We start from the raw sequence: 13,772 nt of genomic DNA, 5'->3' as shown, positions 1-13,772 counted from the left end.
CACCTTTTGGCTGTGGTGAATAACGCTGCTATGAATGTAAATGCACGTGTATGCGTCTGAGTGCCCGTTTTCAGTTCCTTTGGTTTTATATCCAGGAGTGGAATTACTGGGTCATGTGATACTTCTCTGACTCTTTGTAGAACTGCAAAGCTGCTTTCCACGGCAGCTGCACCATTTTACATTTCTACCAGCATGTATAAGGGTTCCTCTTTCTCCTCATCACCCTCAACACTTTTCTTTCTGTTTTCCTTTTAAATTCTTTTATGTAGCTATCCTCGTGATTGTGAAGTAGTACCTCATTGTGTTTTGATTTGCATTTCCCTAAATAACTGATGATATTGAACATCCTTTCATGTTTTTATTGGCAGCGTGTGTATCATTTTTGGAGAAATGTCTACTGAAGACCTTTGCTCATTTTAAAATTGGGCTGTTTTTCTTTTTGTAGTTGAGTTATAAGAGTTCCTATACCCCTTTCTGGAGGTAATAACCTCCCCATGACAACCTGGCTGGCGCTGAGGACCCCCTCCAGCTGTCTCCAGAAGAGAAGAGGAAACACAAGGAGGAGCGCCTCATGCAGATCCCCTGCCCCTGCTGCATGGATGGGAAATGCCCCGGATGCTTAGCAGCATCCCCTTCTGTAGCCACGCACAGTCATTTTATGCATTGGCTGCTCCTCTGTCCTCTGTCAGCCCACAGGAGCAAGAGCAGGGCTTACAGAGGTGGCTCCCTAGATGGACGCAGCACTAACAGCACCCCAAATCAAGATGAGTGAGAAACTATCCTGATAAACACATTTTGTATACAAAAAAAGGTTTTTATATATTCTGGATACTAGAACCTAATCAGAAGATATACGATTTGCATTATTTTCTCCTATTCTGTAGTTTTCACTTAAAAAATTTTTTTTTCTTTTACTATTTTTAGCTAGAGAGAGAGGGACAGAGAGACAGACAGAGGGAAGAACAGATAGGGACTGACAGGAAGGGAGAGAGATGAGAAGCATTAGTTCTTTGTTGCAGCACCATAGTTGTTCATTGATTGCTTTCTCATATGTGCCTTGACCGGGAGTGGGGGGGGGGCTCCAACAGAGTGAGTAACCCCTTGCTTAAGCTGGCCACTTTGGGGATTTGAACCTGGGTCCTCTGCATCCCAGTCTGATGCTCTATCCACTGCGCCACCACCTGGTCAGGCTCTTTTCACTTCCTTGATAGTGTTCAATGATGTACAAAAAGTTTTTAATTTTGTTGAAGTCCAATTTACTTATTTTTTTCTTTGGTGGTTCATGTATTTGATGTCCTGAAACATCTTTTTTTCCTTTTTCTTTTTTTTAATGACAGGATCTAAACACTTTAGAGAGAAACTGAACCTTTTGTGGAAAAACCCATACTTTAAAATCAAGAGCCATGCAACAGCAGATGTAACAGTTCCTTGGCAACCATTAGAAGAGAAATACCCAGAAACTGTCTCATTCAGAAGAGCTAGCAGAGAAATCGTACTTTGGTACAAATTAAACATTAGTGGCAAAATCATAGATATTTTAAAACTAACATATATTAGAAAGGACAGTGTCTTTGGGTTATTATTTTTCTAGTCGGAGTCAGAAGAGCTTGATATAGCGTTTGTGGAAAATAAGTATAATATAATATTTTTCTCTGCTGGTTAATTTTGATAGCTACTGTGCTTCCCTTTATAAGCAATGAGACCATTCCAGATTGTAATGATTAGTTTCAAAGTCTGTATACCCGTCACTTATGCAATGCCACAATTCAACCAAACAGCTCTTAACTTTATTTTTACTTCAGTGGATTATTTTGAAAACATATAAAGAAGAAAGCCCCAGTTTATTTTCTGGCTTGTGATTATTATTATGGACCATTGGAAGGTTAAGCCAGTGTAGTCACTTTAAAAGCAAAAATTAGTGAAATTCAGGAGAGAGAGAAATCATAGCTATCTATCGGTCTTCTTTTTCCAAATATACTGAACAAATTTCTGCTTTGTTTTCCTGTGTATGGTTCGGTTCAGTGAGCACTTAAAAAATGGCTATGAGCCACTCACATTGGGGGAATAAAATAAGCTTCTTTCTCTGGGTTCTGAAGGTGGACCAAACAAATCGAGCACTTCCTCCATGGATGTAGCCAGCCTCTCATCAGATATGGGCCACAAAATGAGAGTGTCATAAAAGCATCTTCCTTGAGTTTTGTTCTTTGATTGAGAAACTCCCTTATATGTTAGTGAATACTACATTTATTAAACCCAGAAGACCAAAAATAGCTAACATAACACGTGTGTCTGTGGTTTTTAAAATACATTGTTATTATTATGTGTGAGGCCTACAAACTCCTCAAAATTGGTCCTCTGCAGACAGTGATGAAAGTTTTCCACTTGGGCCCCTTTAATGCCTCTGGGCCAAACAGACCAGGATCTGGCCCTTCCTATTCAGTGTCCTCCAAGCTTGTCTCCCCTACTTCAGAATGAAACCCAATAGCTTAAGCTAACAGAGCCTAAAGAGGCGGATCATTGGTTCCCATTGTCCCCTGAGACCGTAGCCCCGCCCCATTGGCTTGTGCTGACAAGCTGTTTATATTTTTGTAAGGGCTACTCTTTAACTGGGTAGCCTGATGACTATAATGGGCCCAATTGTCCGCGGGCGGCAGAGAGCTGTGTCCCCATGCCCAAGGAGCCCACAGCCGGACTCTGATGCCCAGGAGTGGACGTTATGGAACACGGGTAAGGACGCTCCTGAGTGTGTAAGGATGCTTCTTCAGGGCGCCAGTTTCTTCTAGCACCATTTGGGGGTTGTGATTGAGTTGCTGCCTTTTTTTTTTTTCCTGGTTTTAACTTTTTCCTACAGAAGACAGAAGGAGATGATCGGTTCTCTAGCATTTACTGACAAAGCTCATGGTATCCCCACAGACCCAGGCAGGAAAGGAGCAGGAAAACAAAAATTCAGGAGAGAGAAGCAATTTGGTGCCGTGTTTGACACCAAAGCAACCTGGAAGAGGCAGAGCTTCCAGCCATTTCAGGGATGTAGTGAGAATGAAAGGCTGTTTTATTTTTTAACTTCACTGTGCACAGCCAGAAACTGTGCTCTGCCTCTGAGTGGTTTCTGCAGGCCAGCTGTTGGCTGATACAGCCCAGCCGACCCCTTTTGAAGGGGTCTGATATCTGCGGATATTTTCAAAGGGCAAGCCGAAGTAGTCTTGTATGCCATAAATCGTTGTATTCAGAAATGTGGGAACAGTTCAGAGCTGGCAGGCTGTAAAGTTTTACTGCCCCATAAAAGTGCTCAAAGGTCACTATGGCTGCGTCTGTCATGAGGCTCAGGAATGAAAGAACAGCCCCCGGCAGTTAGAGCATTTGTCCTTGACTACCCAAAAGAGAAGGCTCAGGAGTCAGAGGACGCCCTGTGAGATGGGGCTGAAGGCTGCAATGCACTTAGCCAGCCCACCCGCGGCTTTCTGCTTTCTGGCAACATGTATATGAGTGAAGGCTGAAGACTGTTCACACACAGGTCTTTGGGACCTGACTTCATTCTGATGCCCCATTTGGCACCTAGTAAGATACTCCTCGTACTTCCAGGGACACACAAAGGGGGGAGGATGTCATTTGGACCACCTGGGGTGGGTGAGGGGATGGAGCAGCTAAAGCCCTGGGAATTCCTGCCTCCTGCTGAACATCACCTATGGCAGCTTTGATCAGCAAACGTTGTCCTTTCCTTTCTGATGAGCCCTCGTGGAGTAAAGTGGGTGAATTCACAGTCTGTGTTTGATATGGATGGAGCCTGAAAAACTGAAGAGGGGTGGTTTCATTTTGAGATAAAACTAAAAAGTGAATCATGGGACTTTAATACTTCTAGTGCCATATAAATGTCCCTAGCTCCCCTAATCCCCAGATTAGGGATTATACAGAGACAGCACGTTTAAAACTGATACTTTCGGGGGACTTCTGGAGGAGTTAAATCAGATGCAAATGCCACTTGTTAAATGAATTTGACCCAAAGCAACAGGAGTGCTTCAGTGCAGTGTATGCAAGCAGCAGGTGGTTCCTAAGTGAACCCCAGATCTCCTCAGAACCTGGGAAGGACAGGGTGGATGAGCTGCTCAGCAAGGGAAAGGGGTGCACGTCCTCCCTACCTCCCTCTGGTCTCACAAATCTGGCTTTTTTCATGTCACTGCACCTCATGTTCCCACCAGGCAGCCACCTGCCGGTGATGGCGGGTGAGGAGGAAGAGAGGGGAGCCTGGTGAGAGCGGGTAGGAGTGACTTCCAGGGGAGCCCACAAGCACAAAGACAGCTCCTGCCCGGCTACTTTTTTCAGAATAGTGGTCATGCCAGGCTCCTGGAATTTCAGACAGCATGTTGCGGATGCAGAATTTACATTAACAAATGCTAAGACATGAGATTTACAATACAAAGTAATATTCTCCTAGAGCTTTTAAATACTGAAGATGGTTGAAACCAAAGAAACAAACATGTACTAATGGAATGTATGACAATGACAAGTACCAATGGTAATAATAGTTATTTATGGAGCACATATTGTGTGCAAGCCTTTACCTGTATTAGCTCACTAATCCCTTTGAAGTAATTATTATCCCCATTTTACAGAGAACAGAACTGGGGCACAGAGAGGTTTACTAACTTGTACAAAGTCACACAGCTAGTAAGTGATCTGAAATGTGAATCATTAAGAAGGTATCTAGTACCTACCCTTGTATTATGAAATGAAGATTTTTCTGTGGATTTTATATAGTTGGCATTCATAGTGATAGGTTTTTAAGAATCTAGACACTGCCACCAAAATGTGACCTCCTGCAGAAAGTTAATTGGCAGCTGGGAAGGAAAACCGAGAACCATTTTCTTAAAATGAGTGAGCATGCCAAAGACTAACAGCCTCGCCCCAGTGAGCACAATGCCAGGAAGGGCCAACCGGGGGAGGCATTCGGGTCCTGGCCCTGCCACATTGGTGAGCCTGTCCCATATGGTGACCCCTCAAAAAGGACGGAAGGAGAATCAGAGCATAGATTGGGATCTCGTCCCCTGGGGAGCCCCTGCGAGTCATTTAGATAAGCATCATGTCACCTCAAGCTGTACCTTCTGGGAAAGCCACACCTGCTGGGAACCTTTTCCCTTATCACACCTGCAGTCCTGTTCAGCTTCTCAAAGAGAGCTTTGCCTGGTAGGCAGGCCTTTAACCACCAGGTGTATCTGCCCACTCTCGGCCTACGCCTCCTGGTCCCATGGCTGACAGGTTGATACTGAGGCGCAGTTCACATTCTGTAGCTGTTGTGCAAACTGAACTTCAGTGAACTCTCTCAACCTGTTGACTGTAGAAACCTCAGGGAGCCACAGGGCCAACCTCTGACTTTACAGATAACAGAGATGCCTCCTGACACTAGTCTGTGGAACTGACTTGGGAAATGCTATTCATCCTTAAGGGGTATGTAGGAGGAAGATACTTAAATCTGTAGCTCCCTCAAAACCTTGGCATAAACTGGTCAGAGTGGGCAGTTTCCACGATGTGTTCTTTGATGTGTTAGGGAGCTAAATATATCTTAAACTGAGATCCCACCAGGGACCTTCAAGGACAGAGTTCTCACTGGGTACATTTCCTTCCTTGGACTTCTAAGGTCTTCCCAGAGGGTGAAACAGCGTTTAAACTCAACTTTGAAGTTGTAACCTGACCTCAGAACTACACACCACAAAGAGCACTGTGTGCTTTCCAGGATAGTTTCAAGTCCATGGAGTTTTCCAAGATATTCCTGTGCAACATTGGATGATTTGATTTGAAATACGGGTGCTTTAAGCATAATGTTGCTGCGAAGCCTCTGTCTATGACAGGAGCCCAGGGAAATCCGTGAGGCCCTCCTTCCATGGCCCCCCAGTGCTTCCCAGGCAATAACCGCGTTCCCAGGAATGGCCAGGACTGTGTCCCTTTAATAGGTAGATCACTGGGCACCACGCAAGAACAGCTAAGCCTCTCAGGATGTAGGATTCTTGACCGTGCCCCTCACTGCATGATTCTATTGTCTTAAGAGCACTTTTACAAGCAAACAGCAACAATCAGTGCTTTCTTAAAAATGTGGCCCCTTTAACTAAACCCTCAGTGAGGGTAGGTATCGTGTCTCCTGGATACTCTCTGTGTTCTGGACACACTGCGGGTACAGCATAAATACTAATTAATGCTGGGTCATTACAAAAAGAAAGTAGAAGGACTCCTATAAGGTAGCAGCAACCCTCCAAGCCCCAGAAGCCTTGTTGGAAGTGACAAAGAAGGATAGTGACAAGACCTGAAAAAAAGCAGCTTTCTTCCCACACTGAACACGTGCAGTGAACCGAGGGCACCATTGTCAGAGCTGTCACTGCAGGGCTGGGGGGGTGGCCCTGGCGGCCCTGCCTTCCCTGGGGCTGTCCTGGGGTATTCAGCGCAGGCTGGCCTCCAGTGTGGGGCTGCCTTTCTCTCTAGGCCGTGCCGCCCAGGCCTCCTCGGCTGCCACCTGCACACACAACTGGTGGTGTCTCAAGCTTTTCTGGATGTGGCTTTTGAGGAGCAGGGTCCTTGGGGGAGGGGATCCCCTGATCATGAAGGACCTGAAGTCAGGGTGGAATGGGGCTGGGCGGACAAAGGGCGTGGTAAAAGCTGATTCTCGGCCCTTCCAGACTTTGGGGTTACCGGTCAGAGAAACCTCCTGATACCAGCCCGGTTCGGAGCTGGTTGTGACCCTGCTTCTTGAGAATGGAAACCCGGTTAGCCCCTGTCCACACCCTACCCCGCCCCCAGAGCTTTAGGAGCGGGGTGGGGGTCCCATCAGAGCAGCTCCCAGTTCCTTCTATGAAAGCTGTCATTGTACGTCTCCTCCCCCAAGTGGACGAAAATCTCTCTTGTCCATTTCCTGTCCCGCCATCTCTGAACAGCCCACGCACTGGGGGCAGGGCAGCAGAAGGGAAATGGATAGGGACCGAGCCCGGGAAAGCAGCCCCAGCTCCTTTCTCTCACCAAGACTGGCTGCTGTGATGGGAGTTTCTGTGGGGGCCTTTCATTTTTCACTGTTAATCAAAGCAATCCGTTCTGGTGCCGCCAGCGGAACAACTCTTTTGCAGTTCCTTCACGTGGCGACTGTGCACGTAGCATCCAGGCCTAGGCGTGCATCTGTCATCCTTCTGTTGATTCCAAGGGGAATTTAGGTTTTGTTCGTTCGCCTTCTCCCAGGGCACGTGAGTTCTCAGCCACTGACGGGGAAGCTTCATGCGATGTTATAGTACATCACCAGGCCGTCAGGCTGCAGCACGGAAACTTCAAATAGAGAGACTAACCCGGATTAAACACCAGCTGCATGCCAGGAACTGTTCTCAGTGGTTTATTTATGTCAGCCGGCATTCTTACTCCAGATAGGTATTATTATTCTCTATTTTCAGATAAGCAAAGGGACACTCAGAGAGTAAAAGAAATTGTTCAAGATGACCCAGCTGGTCAGGGTCAGGCGGGCATACAGGCTCCAGAGCCTACGTTTTCAACCACTATGTGATGCCCCTGGAATGCATTGTATTCTCTTGTATGGATACCCAAGAGTGTATGTGTACGTGTTCATTCATTATTTCCAGTTACTTCTTTCAAAATTTCTATCATAAATAATGCGGCAATGAATGTTTTTTATAATAATAGCTAATAATGAACATCTGTTTACTTGCTGTTTAACAGGCACTGTTTGGGCTTCTTTATGCATTAATCTTTATACCACCATTTAACAGATGAGGACATGAAGGCCCAGAGCAGTTGGTTTAATATTTTGTTCCAGATTGCACAACTGAGGAGTGGCAGAGCCATCTTGGAGCTGCTGCTGTTAGATACCGTCTAAGTAAGTGTGTGTCTGTGACCTCATCTCTGATAATTGTTTTGGGAAAGATTTTCAAACTGGAATTACTAAGGCGTAAGATATAAATTTTTTAAGGACCTGTATACATATGACTAAGTGACTTGCCAGTACCACTGGGTGGGTATGCTCATTTGTACTCCCATAAGCACCGTGACATTGACTAAGGAATCTAAAAGTTAGAGAAGCCCCTGGGAACTGGGGATCCCCTTTACCCCTGGGCAATGTATCGTAAGCCCCGTTAGCCTCTACGGGCTGATCTGGGCACTTACTACCATTAATAGTTTTCTTCTTATGAAAAAATATATCTCGTTCGTTTCAAACTACCTTTGGGAGGGGCATCTGGGAAGCTGGTAATGCTCTATTTCCTGATCCGTTGGTTATTCGTAGTAGTTTTATGGTGATAATTCAAGCCTTAGGACTTACACATTTCTCTCTTTGTAATTTATTCTTATTAATGCCTTTAAAAACTACTATATGAAGTTAAGCACTTAAGACATTGAACTGTATTGTATAGAACAAGAAAATGACTCAGTTGCCGCCGTATTTTCTCCACATGTTGGATAAAAGGAGTTTTGAAAAAACATTTTCATGGTTCCACTTTTCATCTCTAATTCAGGAATTGAAAAGACATTAAACTACAATAGTCGTAAGAAATACAATTTTGTTTCTAATATTCTTTGCCTGTTTTTATTGTGTTTTTTTTTTAAGTTTCAAACAAACAAAAAAAGACCTTACTTGGACCAAAGTATGACACATATTTAAAATACGCAGAGTTATGATGACAGAGTTTTTGGCAAGGACTGAGGAACAAGAGAGTTGTTCTTTTTCTTTCTTGGCTTTCTAGTGTTTTCTTCCTTAACATTTGATTTTGAAGTCGTGTATGGTTCTGTGATATGGCCTGATGCCTTTACTGACTGATGTCCCTAGAGACTCAGAAACATCTTTCCATGGCTAATGAATCAGCCTAACATGACCATAGATCATCATTTCAAGAAAACATGAGAAAGTCTGCTCTTAGCCTAATAGAAGCCAGTAGTAATTTCCTTGTCAACTTCCCAAATGTTTTGAAATATATTTTGGTGCCTATTTGCCTCTGCTGACTTTATATTCTAAAATTATTTGTTTAGCCCCATTCAATTTCTTAGTCCCTGGACTCCTGTCGTAATTTTTATCCATTTTCATTCTTCTGCCCACCAAGGACTTAAATGACTATGGAACAAGAGAGCATCTTGTGCCTTTTATGATGAGACAAAAGGAGGCATGTTTTATAATTCTTTTAGTTTCCACCCTTCGAAGGTCTCAGCATGAGACTCTGTGAGTTCTTTGAGTTATTAATATTCTTTTGCTTAGATTGATTTTCTTCTATTTCTACCTAACATCTTATCATTACTACTGTATTAACGCAGACTGCCATAAAAATACCACACAGTTCGTGACTTAAACAACAGAAATTTATTTTCCCGTGGTTCTGAAGGCTGGAAGTCCAAGATCAAGGTGTCTGCATGGTTCAGTTCTGATGAGAACTCTCTTTCTGGTTTGCAAATGGTGACTCCTTTCAATCTTTTTTAAAATTTTAAAATTTTGAGAGAGAGAGAGAGAGGAAGGAGAGAGAGACCCCCCCCCCCAATTTGTTGTTCCACTTATTTATGCATTTGTTGAACCTGTAACCTTGGCATGTCTGGACAGTGTCTAACCAACCAGGACAGGGCTTCTTGCTAGGTCTTCTCATGGCCTTTTCACTGTGCATGCAAATGAAGAGAGAGAAATTTCTGTAGTCCCTTCTTCTCCTTACAAGGATACTATCCTATTGGATTAGATCCCCATCCTTATAACCTCACTTAATCTTTATTACTTTTCTGAAGGTCCTATTCCTAACATGGGAGTTAGGGATTTCATCATAAGAAATTGAAGGGAAGACACAGTTCAGTCCGTAACATCACACAATCAATGCAGTAATTCCCACCTTAGGGGGAATACATTCCAAAAGCCCCAGTAGATGCCTGAAGCTGCGGATAATACCGAACACTATAGATACTGTGTTTTATCCTATATGTACATACCTATGATAAAGTTTACTTTATAATTTAGGCACAGTAAGGGATTAACAATAAGAACTAAGAATAAAATGGAGCACTTACAACAATATTTTGTAATAAAACTTATGTGAATGTGCTCTCTCTCTAAAAATATACTGTATTCACTCTTCTTCTTGTGATAATGTAGATAGATGATACAATGCTTATATAGTGAGATGAAACTTTTCATTTAATATATACTTTCAAATTGTGGTTGACTGTGGGTAACTAAAACCGCGGATAAGGGGGACTACTATACAATTAAAATTAAACCTTTTTCCCCTTTCAAAGTAGCTTTTCCCCCAGTTAAATGACGTTTTTGTTTTTTTTTATGTGTAAAAACATTTTTGGATTTCTGTTAAATGGCTTTTTAAAAAAAAATTTGTAAAACATTTTTGGATTTCTGCTAACTGTATTGTGAGAATCCAGACATAAAGAAGATGTAGACCCAGTCATGCAGACGCCTTAAAGAGCTTCCAAAGTAATAAAGAAGATGGGTTGCTGCACAAATAGCCAGAAAAGCTGTGAGAATGGGAGTGCGGTAAGGAAATGCAATGTGCTATGGGAGTCAGAGGAAGAGATTATCCCCATCCTAGGACAGCCCTCTGAGCTTTCTGGTCGAGGTAGGCAGGATTTGAACTGGGAAAGACTTGGAAAAGGCCACACCAGGCCCAGCAGGAACAGACACAATGAATGCAGGAAAGTGCAGTTCAGTTGAGACTAGGGAGTCAACAGGGAAACACTGTGACATTTAATGTTATACCATAGAACAGGGGTCGGGAACTTTTTTGGCTGAGAGAGCCATGAATGCCACATATTTTAAAATGTAATTCTGTGAGAGCCATAACAATGACCCATGTATGTTATGCATTATCCAATAAAAATTTGGTGTTGTCCCAGAGGACAGCTGTGATTGGCTCCAGCCACCAACAACCATGAACATGAGCGGTAGGAAATGAATGGATTATAATACATGGGAATGTTTTATATTTTTAATGTTATTATTTTTTTCATTAAAGATTTGTCTGTGAGCCAGATGCAGCCATCAAAAGAGCCACATCTGGCTTGCGAGCCATAGGTTCCCGACCCCTGCCATAGGAGGAGATTAGATTCTAAAATCACCACTTAAAGAGATAGACTAAATGGCCCTCAACAACCTGGAAATACTGTCTTTCAATAATTTTAATGCCACAGTTTCTCTCTCCAGTGTTGCAACAGACCGCAGTTTCTTTCAGCACCAGATGAAGTAGTTGGCTGTGTTTCGAGGCTATTCTGTGGCCAAGAGAAAAAAAGAGAAGGAGAGAAGGGGGGAGGGGGGGAGGAAACCTCACAGAGAGAGGAAAAGGAATAAATGATAACGTAACTTAAAAAACATAAGATCAAAAAATAAAATACAATACAAAAATATTATCACACTTATCATGGCAGGATGTTCACACAGTGATAGCCAGGGGAACACTAAAATTGACTGAAAGAATTGCAGATTCTCTCCAACTTCCCTGAAGATAAATGGACAAAGAATGAATGTGAACTAGTAACTTAAAGGAAATATTCATGGAAATGATCAGATTTAAAATGTCCCACATCGGTCCTGGCCGGTTGGCTCAGTAGTAGAGCGTTGGTCTGGCATGAGGAAGTCCCGGGTTCAATTCCTGGCCAGGGCACACAGGAGAAGCACCCATCTGCTTCTCCACCCCTCCCCCTCTCCTTCCTTTCTGTCTCTCTCTTTCCCTCCTGCAGCCAAGGCTCCATTGGAGCAAAGATGGCCCAGGCACTGGGAATGGCTCTGTGGCCTCTGCCTCAGGCACTAGAGTGGCTCTGGTCGCAACAGAGCGACCCCCCCCCATGGGCACAGCATCGCCCCCTGGTGGGCATGCTGGGTGGATCCCAGTCGGGAGCATGCGGGAGTCTGACTGCCTCCCCATTTCCAGCTTCAGAAAAATACCAAATATATATGTGTGTGTGTGTATGTGTGTGTGTGTGTGTATATATATATATATATATATACATATATATATATTTATATAAAATGTCCCACATCACTAGTGATCAAATAAGCACCAAATGTAAGAACAGTGAGCTACTATTTTCTCCTTATCAGATTAGCAAATATTTTAAAATAACATTTGAAGAGGGTGTGTATTTCTATCTCATACTTTGTTAATGGGAAAAGTAAATTGGTACAACCTTTCTAGAAAGTAATTGTGCAATGTTTTCCTCTCTTGAGAGCCCTGGAAATGTTAGCACACCTTAACTTGATAATTTCACTTACAGGAATCTATGTAAGACTCTAGAGGTATGGACAAAGAGATATTTAACATTTCATTCAAGTTTAATTTATAATAATTGGGGATTTAAAAGCAATATAGATGTAAGCATTATGGAAATTGGTTGCATAAATGATATATCAGTTAATGGAATGTTCTTCAGCTGTTTGAAATGTGTTCTCAAAGATTTTACAGATTTAAAATGCTTATTATGTGATATATTTTTAAAACAAAATTTTCAAAATTATGTATATAGTAAAAATATGCATGATAAAAAATAGAGACAATAAATGGTAATGACATTCATTTAGTCATATCACAAATATTTATTAAACATATATGTCTGGCAATGCATTATCTGTAGGCAGTGATTTCTGTTTTATTCTTTATACTTTATTGGGTTTTCCAGGTTCTCTAGAGCATTTAATTGCTTTTATCTAAAATATGCGCTGTAATAAATCCTTTCCATCTTTTAGGGCCCAAGTCCACCCTTCCATAAAGTCTCTCCTAGTTACTCTAATAGGAAGCAACTGCTCGTTTTCCTGGGACTCTTTCATATCCATTTTATCACACATGGTCTTGAATTGCAGCCACTTGTATGTGTGACTTTCTTCCCAACTAGTTTGGGAGCTCCTGAAGAACAGGCTTAGGTCTTATATTTCTCAGCAAAAATCCTAGCTTTTCTTGCCTACCTTTTCCTATAAAGTCTTTCCTACTACTTGAAAAAGTGGGCAATTTCTTCATTCTTTAAATCCGCAAAACAGTTTTTTATGCTTCTTTTATTGAAAGTCCATTCTGTTTCAGACTACAGTTAATTGCCTCATTCGTCATCCCACTCCTTAATACAAGAAAGTAATCTTGTTGCTCTTTGTGTCTAGAGTGGTGCCTTACCTAAAGTGTGTGTTCAGTAAACACTGGGTGGGCTTATGACCGAATGAACGCAGGTTCTTTCCAGCTGTGTATTTCTAATGGGTACCTCTTATTTAGTTCCTTATCTGAAAAGTTTAAGCTTCACAGGGACAGGAGCAAGGGGGTGGGATAAGAACGCCTACAGAAACTGAACAGACCCCAAGCACTGAGCAGTGGCAGTCTTAAAGCCTAACCCACCAGAAAATTCTGCTGGGAAATAGAATCAGAATGCCCCCAATAATGCTCTTTAGCTCCTGTCTTTGTCCTAAGGGTTTTACCTCTTTTCACCATTTCACAGCCTCCTAGAGATTAGTTCCCCATAGAATCCCCTTCTTCCAGTCACAAATGGAACACCATAGATTTGCCCTGCAGCCCAATATCAGACCCTAATCCTTTCAATGTGGCCATCAGGGGAGTTTAAAATCAAGGACTGCGTAAATATTATTTTAGAATAAAAACTAAAAAAAGAAAAAAAAGAAATAGAGCACATGATTCAATTCAATTAGTGTGCTCCAAAGCCTTGTCCTGGGCACTGAGGATGAGTCAAAGATTAAAGAGGACACTGATCTTATTCATAAGATCCCATGTGGCTCTGACAATATAATAGGAAAGGGAGGAGTGGAGTGGGAGGAGTCTGGAGAGAGGGAG

The 13,772-nt window shown here is 42.6% G+C and overlaps 1 protein-coding gene across 6 annotated transcripts in view; it reads left to right on the top strand.

Annotated features, from left to right (window-relative positions):
- TRIM2 (tripartite motif containing 2) overlaps positions 1 to 13,772 on the top strand; it is a 145,122-nt gene that overhangs the window by 30,187 nt on the left and 101,163 nt on the right. The window contains exon 1 of one of the 6 annotated variants that reach the window (XM_066280661.1): positions 2,589 to 2,727. The exons of 3 other annotated variants lie outside the window; for them this stretch is intronic. In XM_066280661.1, coding sequence (XP_066136758.1) covers positions 2,698 to 2,727 — 30 coding nt within the window. In that variant the 5' untranslated portion in view covers positions 2,589 to 2,697. Of the gene's footprint in view, positions 1 to 2,588; positions 2,728 to 13,772 lie in introns of those variants that run through there. 2 more of the 6 variants (XM_066280729.1, XM_066280671.1) reach the window with 2 other exon arrangements.

This window comes from Saccopteryx bilineata, chromosome 1 (genome assembly GCF_036850765.1).
Source record: "Saccopteryx bilineata isolate mSacBil1 chromosome 1, mSacBil1_pri_phased_curated, whole genome shotgun sequence".
NCBI classification, from domain to species: domain Eukaryota; kingdom Metazoa; phylum Chordata; class Mammalia; order Chiroptera; family Emballonuridae; genus Saccopteryx; species Saccopteryx bilineata.
This window is presented reverse-complemented; position numbering and strand designations above follow the sequence as displayed.